The sequence below is a fragment of the Pristiophorus japonicus genome, chromosome 4 (genome assembly GCF_044704955.1).
Source record: "Pristiophorus japonicus isolate sPriJap1 chromosome 4, sPriJap1.hap1, whole genome shotgun sequence".
Lineage (NCBI taxonomy): Eukaryota > Metazoa > Chordata > Chondrichthyes > Pristiophoridae > Pristiophorus > Pristiophorus japonicus.
In genome coordinates, this window is record NC_091980.1 from 71,201,086 (window position 1) to 71,221,032 (window position 19,947).

At 39.2% G+C, this 19,947-nt stretch overlaps 1 protein-coding gene across 18 annotated transcripts in view; it reads right to left on the reverse strand.

Moving 5' to 3' along the window:
* ankhd1 (ankyrin repeat and KH domain containing 1) overlaps positions 1-19,947 on the reverse strand; it is a 193,796-nt gene that overhangs the window by 46,671 nt on the left and 127,178 nt on the right. For 15 of the 18 annotated variants that reach the window (XM_070878328.1, XM_070878323.1, XM_070878329.1 and 12 more), the window contains 3 exons: positions 10,648-11,391; positions 2,095-2,243; positions 1,715-1,826 (listed from right to left, as the gene is read on the reverse strand). In XM_070878328.1, the coding sequence (XP_070734429.1) occupies positions 1,715-1,826; positions 2,095-2,243; positions 10,648-11,391 (1,005 nt within the window). The remainder of the gene's footprint in view (positions 1-1,714; positions 1,827-2,094; positions 2,244-10,647; positions 11,392-19,947) is intronic. The other 3 variants (XM_070878312.1, XM_070878327.1, XM_070878326.1) reach the window with 3 other exon arrangements.

Here is a 19,947-nt window from a genome sequence, read left to right on the forward strand (position 1 = left end):
AGTCACTTGGATAAGGGTGGATTAATTAAGGAAAGCCAGTACAGATTTGTTAAAGGCAAATTATATTTATCAACTTGATTGAGTTTTTTGATGAGGGTAATGCAGTTGAAGCAATGTACATGGATTTCCAAAAGGCTTCAAAGTGCCACATAATAAGCTTGCCAGCAAAATTGAAGTCCATGGAATAAAAGGGGCAGTGGCAGCCTGGATATGAAATGAGCTAAGTGACAGGAAACACAGTAATAGTAAATGGTTGTTTTTAAAAAAAAACAGACTGGCGGCAGGTGTTCCCCAGGGGTCGGTTCTGGGACCACTGCTTTTCTTGAATTATATTAATGACTTGGACGTGGGTGTTCAGGGCACAACTTCAAGATTTGCAGAGGACACCAAACTTGGAAGTATAGTGAACAGTGAGGAGGATAGACTTCAGGAAGACGGACAGGCTGGTGAAATGGGCCGACACGTGGCACATGAAATTTAACTCAGAAAAGTGTGAAGTGATGCATTTTGGTAGAAAGAATGAGGAGAGGACATATAAACTAAATAATAAAATCCTACAGGGGGTGTATGAACAGAGACCTGGGGTATGAGTGCATAAATAATTGCAGGTGGCAGGACAGGTTGAGAAAGCAGTTAAAAAAAGGCTTATGGGATCCTGGGCTTCATAGAGGTATAGTGTACAAAAGTGTGGAAATGATGAACCACCAATATAAAAAAAAACATTGGTTTGGCCTCAACTGGAATATGGTGTCCAATTTTGGGCACCACACTTTAGGAAGGATGTGAAGGCCTTAGAGAAGGTGCAAAAAAGATTTACGAGAATGGTTCCAAGAATGAGAGACTTCAGTTATGTTGATAGACTGGAGAAGCTGGGGTTGTTCTCCTTGGAGCAGAGAAGATTGAGGGGAGATTTGATAGGTGTTCAAAATCATGAGGGGTCTGGACAGAGTAGATAGAGAGAAACTGTTCCCATTGGCAGTAGGGTCGAGAACCAGAGGACACAGATTGAAACTGATTGGCAAAAGAAGCAATGGTGGCATAAGAAAAATCATTTTTACACAGTGAGTGGTTAAGATCTGGAATGCACTGCCTGAAAGGATGGTGGAGGCAGACTCAATTTTATCTTTCAAAAGGGAGTTGGATAAGTACCCGAAGGAAAAAAATTGCAGGGCTACAGGAAAAGGGTGGAGAGGTGGGACTAGCCGAGAGTCGGCATGGGCTCGACTGGCCTTCTTCCATACTGTAACCATTCTATGATTCCCCTACTCGAGAAGGTAGTGGTCAGATTAATAGCTGTAAAATAGGACTTCAAATTTCAAACTCCAATAAATATCAAATTGTTACTCAAAAGCAACTGCAAGTCACAAAAGATGCAAAGCAGGAGAACTTTAAAGGCAGAGGAAAAAATATGAGTAAATCACGAGCAAAAGAATCTTCCTGATGAATGGACCTGGATTCAGCTGGTACTGGATACCTGCCTTAGCCACACTTCTATTCTTCCCAAAGGCAACCAGGCTCATCGTTGTAGAATGTGTAGCAAGCAAATGAAGCATCATTTCTCAACATTATCCACAACTAAGATTCCCCATTACGCTGGATTGGATATATTCTTATACTCAAAAGTATACTCACTACTAAATTCAGCAGCTTCAAAATCTTGTTTTACCTATCCCAATTAAATGAAAGCTGATCTTAATAACAAATGAATGCATACCTTTTTTATCCCGATGTTCAATGTTAGCACCACGAGCTATTAACACTGATACAAGTTCTTCATGTCCCCCAGCACAAGCCAATGTTAATGCAGTATCATGGTTACTTTCAGTCTAAGTAGAAATACAGCACATTGTGCAAAGATACAATCAATTGAATAACAGAAGCAACAGATTCATACACTCAAAGTGAGCAGCAATAGTCATGAAAGTCATTAACACACAATCACGAAACATACACATTTCATAAATTGACTATCTAAATCTTATCACAAGCACCAACTGCAACTAGAATAGCGTACTGTATAATTCATAAAAATATATTCAATAAATGATGTTACTAGGGATTTCCTAATGGATCACATACATATGGAATACATACCTGCGCATCAATTTCAACTGAAGGATAGAGAGGCAGCATTGACGAAGGAGAAACAACTGGACTTGGAGTTTGAGTACGAGGCTGAGGTGTAGGGGGTGCTGTAGTGTGGGAAGAAGCATTCGGTCCAGGAGGCATTCTACTACTCACTGCTGCAAGACAATATTCATTGTCATTTCCTCAAAATTAAGACATATCAAAATGAGAAAGAACTATAAAGTTTTGGTAGATGCAGGCAACTCTCCATACAGAACAAGCACATTTTGGAAAAGGACAACCTATTTTGTAGCCGCGCCACTTTTAGCATTTTGATGATATAACCTAGATTTAAATAACTAAGAAATAAAACCTAAATGTCATTCTGTTTATGATGTAATGTTGAAAGAGTTTAAACCCAACAGTGCCTCAAAGCGGTTCAATTATAATGCCAGGAATATACAACAGTATTACATACCTAAATAAGGAAGCAACATAGCACTGCAGAAAACTGAAGAATCTCCATTAAAGAAGTTTAATAATTTTCAGCTATAGCCCAAGTAGTCCCACAAGGATGGTGCCCTTTAACCTTACTCCTCAAAAAGACATGTTAAGTTTTCTAAAATGAAAATTTGTTTGAAAATTTAAGTTATGAACCAAAAAGTCAAATACACATCAACAGAACGTGTATAACAAAAATATATTCTATCAAAAAAGACTTCTACAAATTCTACAATAATTGTTCAGTTCCAAGTTTCTTCTTTGGTTAAGTTGAAAAGTCAAAGTAATCCAGACTACCAAACACTATATTAAAAAAAAAAATCACAAAAGATTACTTCAGTCAAAGGGTAGAAGGTCAAAGGTCTTCACAGCTGCTGCAATGAAAACAATTAATTATTAGACACCCAAGGGCTAAAATCAGAATACACTGGAAGCAATCCAAAAGATTCTAGGTGGCTTCATGCAAGGAAACCTCAAACAAGTCCATTTTGTGCAACTAAGACTCCTATTAATTGCCAAAATGTGTTTTATAACCACTTGTCTGGGACTCCGTGAAATATGCTGAGAATATTTTTTTTTAATCTCGTACGGAAACTTCAATAAACTGGTCCCTTTCCATCTGGAGATTGAATGCACATGTAGTGGCAGCCTGTCTCCTTTAAAGGTGACTTTTTCTCTTCTGGACTACTGAGCAAGATCAATTAGTGCTGGACTCCCAAGCATTTGAGTGTTACACATCAGTGGGAACTAGATCAAATTTGCTCGAAATGGCGTCTCCTTGACAGGAATAGGGACAGAGGATGGAATATTTTTTTTTTAAAAACGGCAAATGTGACAAATTTCAGTGATACCATACTTTTCCCATGCAATGCCAGTCTCAGGCACTTCAAACTCAGAAAACATGAGTCACAGAGTAAAGGCCTTCTCCATTTTGCCCCAATTTCATACTAACTGCTTTATAAACAGAATAAATATAATTTTAGTATGCAAGACATCCAAAAAATTATTTTTCAATGTCTGGATGGGTAGGAGGATGGAAAGGTGCCATAGACATCCATAAAGATATAATCCTCTCATTGTTAGTTGGGCCTCATTGAGCACAAATCTCCAGCTCACTTTTATGACAGCTGTCCTCATAGGAAATGAACCAGTTCGCCATCTTGTATATGAAAAAATTGTCAACAGGATGGTAAGCTTTGCATATTGCAGGTTTATTGTTGTTGAATTCACAACAAATAGAAAAAAAAACTGCATTTGCCTTACTGAACACTGGGATGAAAAATTTACAGAGAGAATTCTTTAATGGATAGTTTTATTTCAAATGGAAATATTGTTTGGATGGAAGTATTTTCTCCAATTCCCCCCAGCCCACTTGAAAATAGAAAGTCCAACTAAAGCAGCTCAATTTGTACAATTCTTTAGGTGCTTGATCTGAAATTTTTGAATTTGCCAGTTGCTGTCCCAGTGCCATGCATTATTCCTGAAGGTAGTGTGGCAACCCAATAATAAAATGTGACAATGATCCTCTAAAACTAGGTAAAGATTACGTGCATAACTAGTGACTAAATTAGTAATTTCCTGTGTGATGGAAAACACCCCCTCCCCAAATTAATAAGCAACATTTAACTGTGTAATTAATGAACATGTGGGCTTCCCAATGATTCTGTGGATAGACATACCATTTATTGAACTACACAGACCAGAAAGGCACCACTTTTCATCTTAGTTTCCAGAGTTCAAGCTGATATCTGATGGCAACACTACAATTATACCTCAGCATCCTTGAACAAGGGGTAAGCCATTTAGGACTGAGATGAGAAACTTCTTCACTCAGTTGTTAACCTGTGGAATTCCCTACCGCAGAGTGTTGTTGATGCCAGTTCATTAGATATATTCAAGAGAGAGTTAGATATGGCCCTTACGATTAAAGGGATCAAGGGGTATGGAGCGAAAGGAAAGGGGTACTGAGGTGAATGATCAGCCATGACCTTATTGAATAGTGGTGTAGGCTCAAAGGGCCGAACGGCCTACTCCTGCACCTATTTTCTATGTTAACATATCACAGGTGGGTCAGTGGCAGAGAGAGAATGCATAGTGTAGCTGGGACAAAAGAGCAAGTAATTCATTATAGTTCCCACTCCTGGTCACTATCTCTGCTGGAAAAGTGCAGAGAAAGTGGGCTTGATTGTGTTGTTCCCTGTGGTCAAACGACGTGCCAATATTCACCATCTTGGTCCATGCATGAAGAATGGTCACTTAAGGAAGGTATCGAAGGGTTATCAGCACTCTTGGAACAATAACCCAGCAGGAATAACTGCTTCCAGAAGAAGTGAGAAAGTGTGCGCGTGGAGTTTGGGGGGGGGGGGGGGGGGGTTTAAAATACAAAAATTATCCTAGCTTTTTTCTTTCTAATTTTCTCGCAAGGCAGTAATCAAACTAGAAAATGCTTCAGTTTGGCTCAGTTGATAGCACTCCTCAATCTGAGTCAGAAGGTTGTGGGTTCAAGGATTCCAGGACTTGAACAGATACCCTAAACGAACACCCAAGTATTAAGGAAGCACTACATTGTTGGAGGTGCCGCCTTTTAAATGAGATGCTAAACCCACCTAATTTCCTGTTCAGGTGTTATGTAAAAAGCATTATTTCTTGAAGAGCAAGACATTCTTCTGGCATCCTTGCCAACAATGTTCCACTTAACCATCACCAATAGCAAATTAACTGGTCATTCACCTTATTGGTTTGCGGTCTGCAAATTGGCTGTTATATTTGCTTACATTACATTTCAAAAGCAATTCAATGGTTATGATATGGGACGTCCTGATACGAAACGCTACATCCACTGAAATTCCTTCCTTCTATAGGATGCTTCTACGCCTTGGGTATGTCATCCAAAATGCCACGCTTCACTAAGTGTGGGCAATGTCTATTGGTAGGCTAGTTGACTGTCTGGAGCTTCACAGCTGAGGTCCATCATGTCCTCGTTCTACATCCTCACATGAGTATTTCCACGACAAGTTAATTGATAAGGATGAGGAATTTGTATCCTGGCTGATTCATACCCTCCCTTGCACAGAGTACTACTTCCTTGCCGAGATCAGCACACTCAGTACAGACTAATAGGTAAGCTGAGACATCCTTTACCCAACTAACTTTATTCTGCATCATAATATACACCAACTCTGGGGAGGGGAAAGACAGAAAGCACATGACGCAGAGTGCCTCGACTTCAAAAAGCTTCTAACAAAGTACTGTGCACGAGTCTCTTTTACAAATTAAGTCACAGACCAGTAACTAGCTAAAGAGCAGTCATAAAGGGAGCTAGATCAATCGAGTGGAGTAAATACTAGAACTGGTATTAGGATCCCTCATGTTCCTGGTACACATTAGTGATATGTAATCGCAGTAATAAAATTCACAGATGACACCAAGCAAGGAGACAGCAGAGATATTACAAAGAACTCAAAGTTTTGACTTGAGCTGTTTAGTGAAAAATGAAGCTCAATAGACAAATGTAAGGTACTGCATATTGGAAGTGAAGATAGGCATAGGTAGTCCATGGGTGGTGCTGAACAGTCCATATAGGAAGGGAAGAGGAGTTGAAAGAGACCTGAGGTCGATAGTTAACTCGACATTCACCATGTCCATAAACAAACAAAAGGATGCTGGGTTATACTGCTGTATCAATTTAATTCAAATCTCCAGAAGTCAAGCTGAAGCTGTAAAATCCCCCCATTACACTACACTGGGGGTACTGCATACACTTCTGGTCACTGTCACACAAGTAAGTCATCCACAACCTGGAGACATGGCAGAATGCGATGAGGTTGATCCCCACTGGTAGAGGGAAAAAAGCTCCAAGGAATGACTCCATAAACTAAGTTTCTTCGGCCTCAAAAAATACCTCAGAAGGATATTTAACTCAATAATGAAAGTGAAGCAGATGGATATGTTTTTGATACACCAGACCAGCAGGACAAAGGGCATACATATTTCTTTACACTCAGCAACTGATCCAATTGTTGATCACCCTAAGAAAAATGGTCAAGACATGGGATTTATTTAAGAAATACCTAGATACTGTAATTGGAAAATAGTACGATTGATATTCTAGAACCCTGGATGAAATAGAATTACAATAAAAGATTTCAAAAATACATTTTCCATGTTCCTTCAGAATCAAAAGCTGAACTCAGGGGGCTGAGTTTTCAAGATAAAAAGAGATGTACTTCAGCCTCTGCTTTCCAAGAAAGACTGAAACTTGAGTTGTTAGTTGAACTGAGACAAATAGTGAAAGAACAGTTACTGTCGAAATGTGCAAATTGGCTGCTGCATTGTGCAAGTTTCCACACAGATATGACCACTAGATAATCTGTTTTAGCAGGGTTGGTTGTGAGCTGAATGTTGGTTAGTAAAAAAAAACTTCAGCCAGGCATCAGGGATGAGTACTTACAGTCCAAATAGATAGATTTTCAACATGGGATCCATAGGCCCTCTAGAATCCCGGGTGGTCTGGTGCCGGGGGGGAGAAGAGAAAGAGAGATAGCACAATAACTGATGCTAATTTTTGAGTGGTTCTCATCACGATAAACAGTATCCTTCCCGTTTTGGATGCTGTCCACCACTCCAGAATAGTTAAAAAGCTCTGAATTTCAGTTAAGTGGCCATTCTTCATGCACATGTCTGGACAGAGTATGAAAATGGGCTATTTGTGAGTGAGTGTATGCAAGTGTGTGGGGGTAATCACAACTGGACATTCTGTCCTCAAATGATATCCACACATGAACTTCCCAGCAAAAATCACAACAGCAATCATGTGCCAGAAAACAGGCTAATTTAATTTCAGTTTCCAGACAAAGTCACTGCCCCAAAAATAACAGTTGCATTTTAGAGCAAGGAATAATTCCTGAAGGATTCTTCATTAGGAGACAAAAAGAAATCAGAATGCTTTGCCAAGATTTGAAAACTACACATGGCATAAGGGTCTTGGCAATATATGCAAATTGCAGTCCCAATCTTGCTCCTTGGACAGTAGTAATATAGGCAGACACACAGGGTGGGTGGTACAGTGGATGAGACCGTAGCTTTATACCTTTAGAACCCGACTTCAAGTCCAGCCCCAGACTGATGAGATGAAAAGCTCTTCCTGCCTGTTGACTGTAATGGTCCTGTGTGATGTTAGTTTGAGCAGATCCGAGAGGACATGGTCCTACAGCACGAACTGACCCTAATTTGGCAATTTCACTCAGAGAAACTACTTGATCAGTGGCATGGGAAATGGAAAACATCACACTGGTACAAGTATCGAGTGCTCTTCCAAGGTTAAGGTGAGGAACACAGCTACTGTAGAATAGAGGGAGTTTTATCCTGATCTGGCTGTGCTATACCTGATCTGGAGGTGCTTTAATACTGATTATTGATTCCTGAAATGGGATGAATTCCATTCTCAACACACAATTGGGGAGCATTCTCCAATCTCCTCTACCTACCAATCACCCTTGTGCAACTCAGTTGCTGGTTTCAGCCCTCTTAGCTGCAAGTAATGAGTGGCATGGGACAACCCAAGGATGGGGACAAATGTTTTAAAGTGAGAATCTCACCTCCACAGGAGGACAAGCAGGAGTCTCCCCTACTACAGTGGTAAAAAGTTAGCCATTTAATGCAATTGCTATCCATTCCAAGCTATTGCAAATAGCACAATTTAGTGATATTTTGAAGTCAAAAGGAAATTACCTTTCATTTTAAAGAACTTGAATTTATACTTTAAAATTCATAACCCACTTTTTCATATAACTTCATAGTCCAAATTAATGAATTCACAATAAATTTAGCAAACTTAGAATGACAAAAATTACAACAGAAAAACACACCTACAAAAAAAATTCTGCTAATATTTAAGTGCCTGGTTATGAAGGAGATTTTGCTTGCAATAAATTTCAAACATAGTCCGAGGGTGTTATTATACTACCACTAGGTGCCACTATCGTAATTTACAATTTTAGTAATAGCATAGTTTTAAAACACACTACAAAAACCCAACTGCAGCCAACTAACAGTGCACTAAGAAATCCCATAAGATTAAGTCTTAAGTACATGCTCTATGGAGCTCAAGTCCAATTAAATCTGAAAAACAAATCACATTCCTGGTGACTAAACTATTCAACATATTTTTCAGAATTATCCATTTGCAATATCTCATTTAGAATTTTGGATCCAAATGTTATACCCTTTCCTCAAACTAATTAAAATACTACCCAGAATATAAAGAATAATCTGGCACTGGAGAACCACATTTTTGCAATTAGAAAAGTGTACTACCATGATAAACAAAGTATTGGAAATAAATGAACAACTTAAAACTAGCATGATACTTGGAAGACAGGACCTGGAACTGCAACTAGTATTATGCTTTTAAAGTTATTCTATTTCAGCCTACTTGTTGCTGAAAATGTCATAAACATTAGATTTATCATGACGTTTATACACACCACTACTACTGAGAAGTAGGTTAGCCTGATATTTTGACCAGTAAATAATTCAACAATACCGTAATACTGTAAGTATTCACCACAGTAAACAAAAAGCAGTCAGCTGTATGATGTTATTTCCAACCAAAATCTTTCATCAAAAGACAAACCAACTTAAACTCTTAAAAAGAACAAGGCCAAGATCAGATTAATTCAACACTAGATGTTTAAGTTTTGGCCATTTCAGAAAATTACTCAGTTCCCTGTTCCTTCATACAGGGATACGTGTACACTGTGGGGCGAGTTAGAATCATTTCACGTGGGTTCATATTCTGTAAGAATAAAGCATTTTGATTGGGACAGCCTTTTGAAGCTGTAATGTGAAACAGGAGGTTCAGTTGTATTTCGAATGTTTTGATTTCTCTTGATATGAAATATAATTTTTGATTTTGAATATTTACTGAAAATGTTTAGAAAGGACTTGTGCTGCAGTTACACTAAACTACTGTTTAATGGCAGTACCTGCATTTGTAGTGTAAATGAACTTCACTGTCCACTCTGCAATAAGGCGAAAGCACAATTTTTCACAAACTAATGCACAACATTAAAAATCTAAAGACAGTCCAGCCTTTACTCCAGTCTGGGAGTGTTTTTTTTTAAAAAAACTTGAAGGTTTTGTACTGTGGCAGCTAGACTGCAGCTGTTGCAAAGCCACAACGGCATGAAATGACCTCTTGTAAGTAGTTTCATATCCAAAGCTGAATCCCAGACTTATTCTGATTTAATTGCAGCTATACTGCACAGATTGCATCACTCAAAATAACATTAGCTTTGCAGTGACACAAAATATGAAATAAAACTGTCCTCCAAGTTATGCAATACTCTATTTCAGCTTCATGTGGTTTAAACAACTACAGGACATAGGTCAACAAAAACAACAGACCAGTCATAAAATGACCACATTAAATCACAAAATGTTAATGGGGCAGAACAGAAGTCAAAATTGATATCCTGCCCCATGCATCAATATATCCTGAAGGGCAAAATGTGCCAATTTTTAAGTAACAAAAACCCTGAATATATTTTCAACTTAATGTATGTGATTTTTAATTCATTTTCAAATGTGCTTACCCCTTAATTATAAGCCCATTTTATTTTTCATCTGAAGAATGAGACAAAGTGTCAATGAGAGATTATAAAGAAAATATGTGAAAGCTAGAAATCTGAAAAAAAGAAAATGCTGGAAATGCACAGCAAGTTAGCAAGCATATGATAGAGAAAGAAAAGTTAACAAGTTGAGATATGGCCCTTTATTAGGGCTGCTCAATTGAGATAGAGCAACAGTCAAAATATTAGCCTTACTTTCTCTTATATTGATTGACTTTCTCTGCACTTCCAGCATATATATTTCAAATATCAATTACTATTTAAAATAAATGGTATTAGTCAGCTGGCTTAAACAGCCTTGCTATTGCAGTAGTTTGATTAAGCATTCGTGTGCTATTAAAATCTATAGTTCTGTGCCTCAATGAATCTAACAAAAAGTCCATTTGTACCTAAAAGCGAGTAGGTGTGAGCAAAGGTAAAGTACAAAGATGACCAATTCTTAACCCACCTGCCATGATGTCATCAAGAGTGTCAGTTAGCGTCTGCGCTGGAGTTGCAACCATTAATCCATCAGGTGCTTGAGCTAAGATTCCCTGTCCAAGTCCAGCAAGTTGTGCCTGTCCTAACAAAGGCTGGTTCACAATTACTCGCTGTAGATCAGGTACATTAGTGATAGGATAAACAGAACTAGTAAAGTTTGGAGACACTTCTGTTGCTAAAGTTTGGATAGGAACAAACCCCATTTGGGTTGCAGGTGGCTGCTGCTGGCCATCTCTGTGCAAGATGGTGTCCACCTGAGGCAACTTTGAAAAGTCTTCCTCTGGCAGACATTCACCAGTCCCCACCTGAGAGAACAGTCCTCCATGTGGGCATTGCTGCTGTTGTTGTTGCTGGAGCTGAAGCGTCTGCTGTTGACCCTTGGCTTCCAAGTACTCTTTGGTAAACTGCTGCTGAGTTTTCAGCTGCAATTCCCTTTCAACTTTTTGCAGCTCTTTCAAAATCTTTTTCTTCTTCTGGACTTGCTCTTCTCTGCTCTTTTTTAGTTCTTCTATCTTGTCTTTGGTTAAAGTGTCTCCCTGAATCAACTCTAGTGACTTCAACTGTGCCTTCTCAATAGCGTTAATTCTTTGTCCCAGCTCTGTCAGCTTGCCTTCCGTCTCTTCCACAATGCATTCTAAAGGCTGGTACTGGTGGAAGGGCTGGACATCCTGTTCCGCTACCTGCAGGGGACTGGACTTCTGCTTGGATGTACCTAAGCACACGAAAAATGTTTGAAAAAATGCCATGCAAAAATTACTTACCCATGTGAAACCAGTGTAAACTTTTCACCACTTTGTGGCTTTTATTCAGTCTAGCACTGAACATAAACTATTCTACATGTGCTTTGCATTTCAGATATCACTTTTGCAAGGTATCTGAAATTATCTGCCATGATTTTGTGTCAGAGAGGAAGAGGGAAAGGAAAAAATTATTTACATTAAATAGTCTCCACCATAGAATGTCTAGAAAATGCTAAGCTTGGATTTAAGGCAAAAGTACAAAAAAAGCAAGACGGCAGAGCAACATTAAGACACACTTTAAATAAAAATAGTATAGGTATTGCAATAGAATTGACCATTCCTTCCTGTTTTTGAATGCTACGTCTACATAAATCTCTTTCCCAGCTATTACAAGCTTATCTGAATAGAACTTAAAGTGGCTCACAGGACAACTGTAAAAAGCTGCCAAATAATGCAATTTCAAAATAGTTAACTTTCCTGAATCACATTTAGACTATTCACACGGAAGGAGCGTGCGGCAAACCAGGCTCCCTGCCCTCCCTTTCCCTCAACGACTATCTGTCCCACCTGTGAGAGAGTGTGGTTCTCGTATTGGACTGTACAGCCACCTAAGAACTCATGCTAAGAGTGGAAGCAAGTCTTCCTCAATTCTGAGGGACTGCCGATGATGATTTCTTTTGTCAAGTACTAGAGGTCTAGACTAAATGTTATACGGTGCAACTAAAATGGCTGTCTGAAGAACCTTTGACAGAAACTTTCCAAGGATAAAAGTTCAAAATTCACAATCTACATTTCAGTTTGAATTATACAAGGTAAATCACATTAGCTGCTCAATAATTACAATAATTATGCACTAAAAATCAGAAAAGATTCAAGTTAATGTAATATTTTGAAGAGATGCTCTGTGTTTCTCTGGATTTCTTTTATAAAGAGTTGCACAATACAAATTATGCACGTACTTTGAATAGTGTAACTTTTCAGTATTCTCTAAGCTGGTGCCACATGGAAAGAGATGCTAATGATCTTCAAATATGCAAATTAAATTTTCACAAGAGACTACTTCAAGATGAGGGATGAATTTCCCTTGATGGTTCCATATTTTCACGTAATGTAGCTTGTGGTGGATCTGAACCAGGAAAACACATGGCTTAATTTCTAGTCTTTATGGAGTTAGCTGATCTCAGCTGGAGCAGCAGGGTATACATGGCTTCAGGACCAGAGCTGGGTAAAGGAAGGAGGTTGGGGGGAGGGGGGAAGAAATAGGCAGAGTTGCCATTCCTGATGATTATCCAGTGACCCTTGCTGGGAAGCACACATGTATGCACATCAGGCTTGGACAGGATTAAGCTAATCGTTGACGGCGGGCCTCATAAGGGAACAGCACGTTAACAATTGTACCTCTGCTGCCCTGTATCCTAACTCGCAGCAAGTCCTGTTCACACATCACCCCTGTGCTCACTGACCTACAATGCCTAGATTTAAAAATTCTCATCCTGGTTTTCTAATCCTTCCAAGGCTTCGCCCCTCCCTATCTCGATAACCTCCTCCAGCCCTACAACACTCAGATCTCAGCACTCCAATTCTGGCCTCTTGCGCAACCCCAATTCCTCCACCACTGGCGGCTGTGCCTTCAGCTGCCTTGGCCCAAGGCTCTGGAATTCCCTCCCTAAACCTCTCCAACTCTCTTTCCTCCTTTAAGATGCTCCTTAAAATCTCTCTTTGACCAAGCTTCTGATCATCTGTCCCAGTATCTCATGTAGCTTGGTGTCAATTTTTTTTCCCGGTAACGCCCCTCCCTATCTCTGAAACCTCCTCCAGCCCAACACTCCGATAATGCTGTTGTGAAGCACCTTGGGAAGTTTCACTATGAAAGGTGTTATATAAATGCAAGATGTTGTCACTGTTGTCAGCTCCAACCGAGATCAGCTATTTGGGCAAGATAGCAGAGTGAACCTGATCCCCATGAAACTATAACCCAGAATGAATCAACTTCAGGAATGGCAGAAAATTGATCAAATATATTTTAAAACTATTTCCAGATTATAGACATCAATCAATTAAAAAAGCTGTATATATTTCATAATGTTTACCTTTGAAAGGTATACACACACATACTGTGGGTCAATATTCTGGACTTCAATTCTTATTTTTTTGGTGGGGGAAAGGAAGCGGGGAGGTGGGGGTGCAGAGGAGAAAAAAGGATGCACCAGCAGTGAGTTGGGACATCTACAGGACAGCAACCTAAAAATGGGCAATTATTTTACAAAAGGCAAACCAAAAAACAAAAATCCAAGGATAGTGAAGCTTCAGTGTTGCCTGCACAAACTTAAACCATAGAAATATTGGTCTGTTAGAAATGTAAAATTATTAACTCATTAATCTAGTATGTTCATGCAGAACAGAATCCTCAAAACTTTAAACTTGAATTATTCAACAAAGTTTTAATCACTGATCAAGCAAAAAGAGCTCACAAAATTCAGTTGCCTGAGAAAAGGATTAATATTTTTTGTTTTAAAATATGTTTGTAAACAAAGACACTCAGTCGATTAATATTGAGTCTAAGATTTAATGCTATCGCTGTCTGGCCAATTAACAGCTTGCAAGCCTCATTGATCCAAAGTGAGCTAATTTCCAGCATCTGTAAAGCTTTGCCAAAATTATGGAAGTGTTCTGGTTTACAAAATCATTATGAACTTAGAGGCACCATCTTCATGCAAAAGCATTTGGCAAATCTTTTTTGTTCAAGTGTGTAAAGAACACCGTCATTTGCCACAACATCGCATACAAATAATAAAATTAGATTTTTACCAAGATTGACATTATGCTGTATTTGCACAAATGACGAAAAGGATTGGCACAGTTTTTCATGAAGACAACACCCCTTAAATTGTGATACGGAATGGATTTGAATTGTAATCCTCTTCCAGGCATCCTTTAATTTCGCAGCGAGGCTGCTTTTTGCAATGAAAATTGGATGTTAATTTTGGAGCAATGCTATATTTTACAATGAAAACTGGATGTTTGAAGCAAAATATAAATATTCTAGAACTAAAATGACATACTGGATAGTCCAGTGTTGAGAAGCTCAGCTATCCTCTAATGTCTTAATCTCTCCAATAATATTATTAATTTTACCATCAACATAATTACCAATCTACTCTTTCAGAATTAACTGCACTTATGTAAAACTGGTTAAGTACTGGAACATGGCAGTAGGAATAATAGTTGACCAGTGTTATCTGTAGGACCAACAGGTGGTTAAAACATTGTTTGCCGCGTCAAAACAAGAATTTAATGTCAATTATTAATAACCTAAAATGTACTGAAAAATTCTTAGAATCAAAGAATGATACAGCACAGAAGGCCACTCGGCCCATCGTGCCTGTGCCGATATAAGAAATAGCAGGAATAGGCCATCTGGCCCCTTGAGCCTGCTCCGCCATTCAATAGATCATGGCTGATCTGATCCTGGCCTCAACTCCACTTCTCTGCCCACTCCCCATAACTCTTTACTCCCTTATCGTTCAGAAATCTATCTATCTATCTCCACCTTAAATATATTCAATGACCCAGCCTCCACAGCTCTGGGTACTCGACCCAGAGAAGAAATTCTTCCTCATTTCCGTTTTAAATGGGCAACACCTTATTCTGAAACTGCGCCCCCTAGTTCTAGATTCCCCCACGAGGGGAAACATCCTCTCTGCATCTACCTTGTCAAGCTCCCTCAGAGTCTTACACGTTTCAATAAGATCACCTCTCAGTCTTCTAAACTCCAATGAGTATAGGCCAAACCTGCTTAACTTTTCTTCATATGACAGCCCCTTCATCTCAGGAATTAACCATATGAACCTTCTCTGAACTGCCTCCAATGCAAGTATATCCCTCCTTAAATAAGACCAAAACTGTACACAGTACTCCAGGTGCGGTCTCACCGATACCCTGTATAGTTGTAGCAGGGATTCCCCTACTTTTGTATTCCATCCCCCTTGCAAAAAAGGTCAACATTCCATTTGCCTTCCTAATTACTTGCTGTACTTGCATGCTAACTTTGTGTTTCATGTACAAGGACCCCAAGATCCCCCTGTACTGCAGCATTTTGTAATCTCTCCCCATTTAAATAATTTGTTTTTTTATTTTTCCTACCAAAGTGGGTAACCTCACATTTTCCCACATTATACTCCATCTGCCAAATTTTTACCCACTCACTTAGCCTATCTATATCCCTTTGCAGATTCTTTGCGTCCTCCTCACAACTTGCTTTCCCACCTATCTTTGTATCATCAGCAAATTTAGCTACATTACACTCTGTCTCTTCATCCAAGTCATTAATATAGATGGTAAATAGTTGAGGCCTCAGCACTGATCCCTGTAGCACCCCACTAGTTACTGTTTGCCAACCTGAAAATGACCCATTTATCCTGACTCTGTTTTCTGTTAGTTAGCCAATCCTCTATCCATGCTAATATATTTCCTCCAACCCAGTGAGCTCTTATCTTGTGCAGTAACCTTTTATGTGGCATCTTATTGAATGCCGTCTGGAAATTCAACGTCTATTGGTTCCACTTTATTCACCCTGCTAGTTACATCCTCAAAGAACTCCAGTAAATTTGCCAAACATGATTTCCCTTTCATAAACCATATTATAGTAACTTTAAAATTAAATGTGAGCAAGTGATTTAACAACTTCATAAAAATAGGACAGCTCATTTCTATTATGTTGCAATCTTTGAGAAGATGTTTTAAAATTTAAATACTTCACATTGACAGTCGCCTTCATATTATGCATCTAAATCTAGATGCAAAGAAAATTCATGCAACTAAATTAACAGCATGTTATTTACAATACATGAACTTTAAGTATCGGTATATTAATTTGCTAAACATACAAGGTTGGATTTGTTAAGTTCGGTATAGATTTTTTCAGCTAAATTTATGCAAGAACCTAAGTTGTAATGGTCAATTCATTCAAGAAAACTAGAAAAGGCTTTGACCAACAGGAACCAGGTGATAATGAATGTACCATAAAAATCTGGAAACACTGTTAAACGGGCAATATATATGTTAAACACTGCTTATATATTGAACATCTTAAAATCCAACTGTAAAAAGTGCTTTATACCGCTGTTTCACCATGATAGTTCTGCCAGTTCCAGAACACAGATCTCCTGCAGCAGACGGCAACCCCAAAGTAAAACTGCTGGAATCACTAAGACCAGTATGTTTTTTTTTTATAAACTGGATCCTCCGGGACAATTTAATTCAGGGTTGCCGCTCCTAGGGAGATGGCAGCACTCAACAGTACCGCAAGATGAAAGTAGCTGAAGAGTGTTTAGGACCCAAGTCTCAAAATGTAATTGATATGGATGGATATGCTTTACCAGAAACCATGAAGCCCTTTATTAAATTATATGGAAATGGTGTTACTGTTAAGTTGTTCAGACTAACCAACTTTTATATCCCCACAGACAGCCCGAACAAAATATTTCAATTACTTGGGAATTCTTAATATAAACAAGATACATAATTTTTGGTATCATAATGGTTAACTGTATTATCAAACGATTATCATTCTAGTTTAAAATTGAGCGTTTTGCAAAGAAGGCAGCTGCATGCCTCATCTGTCAACAGATGTTAAAACAGTCAACTTGAAAAAGACAATCTTGGTTGACTCAGTCCCAGCAGACACTAGTAAACAACTAATTGCATATCCTGTATGTAAAAAGTTAACAGTTAGGCTAGATTGAGTAGTGCACTAGTTAAGCCTTAATTATCATTGCACAAATTATCTGAGAATTTTCATGGCAGTTAGGACGTTGGTTTCTCCTTCCAGAAAAAAAAGTTGAGACTAGAGAGCTTGGCAACAGCGGTTCTCCTGCCATTAAAGTCAGCAGGTGCTGCAACTGATCTCTCAACCCACACATCTGTTTATAATTCCAGCTGCTGCACTTGGCAAAGATCCTAGAGCTGGTCAAAAATACTTCATACACCAATCAGAATCCCCAGCTACAGGAGCAAGCACTTAAGGTAGTATGAAGCCACCTTGAACAATCCCATCAGATGATCTACTGAAATTACTGTTGAGACCACCAATGGAATTGCTGAAAGTGTGAAAGTGTCTTCAGCCCTCACTTCTCTCAAAGAAGCCCCTAAGTTGGTGTATATCTTGGGATGTGGAGAAGGGTAGCTGTCACTGCAAAGTCTAATAGGAAGTGTTCAGATATTTAAACATGCCAAAAAGACATTAACTGGCATGAAGACATCTGTAAATACTAATATCCACTCATTTTTCTCTTGTCGTTTCCTCAAAAAACACTGCTGTAAAATGGTCTTGTACCCGATCCTAAATACTTCAAAACATTCTTGGGAACATGCCTTTCCTCACATTCGAGAGTGGATTCAGATGGCACAATATTTCTCAGACTCGATTAATCCAGGGAAATTTCCTTTTTTTGGTGGATGGGTGCCTCGACATATACTGAAACCCATCGCCAGGATTACATCTCTAAACCATGCTAATAAGAAATCCATTCAGGCAGAGTGTCTGTTCACATATGACATGACCGAGTACTCTCCACGTAGGGACACATTATATTTACCTAAATGCAGAGAACTTTGGCAGGTGTTTGGTATGAGCCTGGAGACCCTCCCCTTCTTTCCTTCATTTCCCAGGAATTTAACCACATGGCATGGCAAGTTTCTCACTGCCCATCAAGTAAGGAACAGTGTCCAGTTAGGGCAACGTCTTGATGTTGTGAAGCTGACTCTCGGACCTCATTAATAGGTCTACCTTCACTCCAGATTTTCCAGTAAACAAGTTTGCTGGTTGAGCATCAGCAATGCCAACCGCAAATCTATTTGATTACTAAGTCAGTCATGGACGGTTAACCCCTTCCCTTTTTTCCATCATGAGGACCATCATCTTGGAGCCAAAGACATCCTCTTATCGTTTTTCTTTACAGACCTTTGAAGGAAGTTTGTCTTTGGTTGATCACTACCTGACAAGCACAGGTTTGAGCCCTCCCTGAAGACAGCTAATACAAGGAACCCCTCAGAAACAGCATGGTGAGCAGCAAAACTGACCATGTAATGGCATTGTTTTCCTAATCATAGCATGAACCCCATACTTCAGTTTGAGGTGCTAAGCTCCAGTGATAACTGCTTGCCTCTCTGCAACATAATCATAGTAGGCATGAACCTTGATGATGTCAGCATCTAAATCCAATACTATGTACCAAGCTTCCTCATCACCAATTGCTCAATCTAGGTCTTCAGTTGGTAGGTTTGGGCGGGAACTGTCTGCAATAACAATGACTCCGCCTCCAAGATGCTGAATGTAGTCCAGAGCCTCCTTCATGCAACTGTGTCTCCTTTTTGCCACAATCCACCCCACAGCTCAGGCCTAGAGATCTCACATGGACCGAAGGAAACCCTTCCTTTACATGCATAGGGATTTGAAAACATGACAGAAAACTTTTTGGACACATCTCATGAGCTTTACTTACATTAGGATTTTGAGCTAATTAAAAATTAGATCAAACGCCTTGGCTCCTTCTCAATATGGTCCAATCTAAGTTGACATCTATTAAGAGCCCCAGTACTGATATCAAAGAGAAAGTGGGGCAGTCACCTCAAAGTCATAATATTGCTCTTGTACACCATGTAGTGCACTGGTTAACCCATTGGTCAACATGGTGAGTAAAGCACACTGTATCCCAGGTAAATCTACCAACACCGTAAGGAATCATCTTTATAAAAAGCAAACTAATTCTTTCAGAAATGCCTGGAAGACATGGATATCCCATCATCGAACAAAATATTGAAGGCGACATTGCGCGAGATGGGGGATAGTGGATATATTTGTCTCACTCCTCTTACAATAGGAAGAAGTTCAGTGAGTTTTCTAACTACCCTTGTATGAATCTTGGACTTGACTGTACTCCCATAGCTTCCAGCTTCGTCATGGGGACTGCATGAGGCACTAGGTCAAAAGCCTTAGGACGATCCATGAATGTAAAATTAGCGTGTTTTCACTCAGTCTTACAAAATTCCATGATCTTCTGTGAAGCCACAAACTACACGACATATTGCTCATGAGACCGCTCTATTTTGATTACTCATGGGCTTTCCAAGCAGCCACTATACATGCTGTGATGACCCAAGAATCATTTTGAAGAGACATGAGCAACAGCAAGCTTCTTCAGTAGTTTTCAGCTTACTCGCAACTCCCTTGTAGATAGAAACCACAAATGCATTCTGAAATATCAACGGTATGCCTTACTCAAACAAAATGTATGCCTCCCTATTTCCTAGCCTCAAAAAAGGCCAGATAAGTTGGCAGTTTCCAACACTGAGCTTCAAGATCATTAAAATTTTCACCCCCACCACTCCAATTTTAGGAATTAGACATGAAATCTGTTCAAACCTGTCATCCTACTGTTAAGCCGGGTGACAGTCTATGTAAAGTCCACAAAACCATATTAGTAGGCATAAAATCTTGCTTTCAAGGGACACAAATAGCATTCGAACTC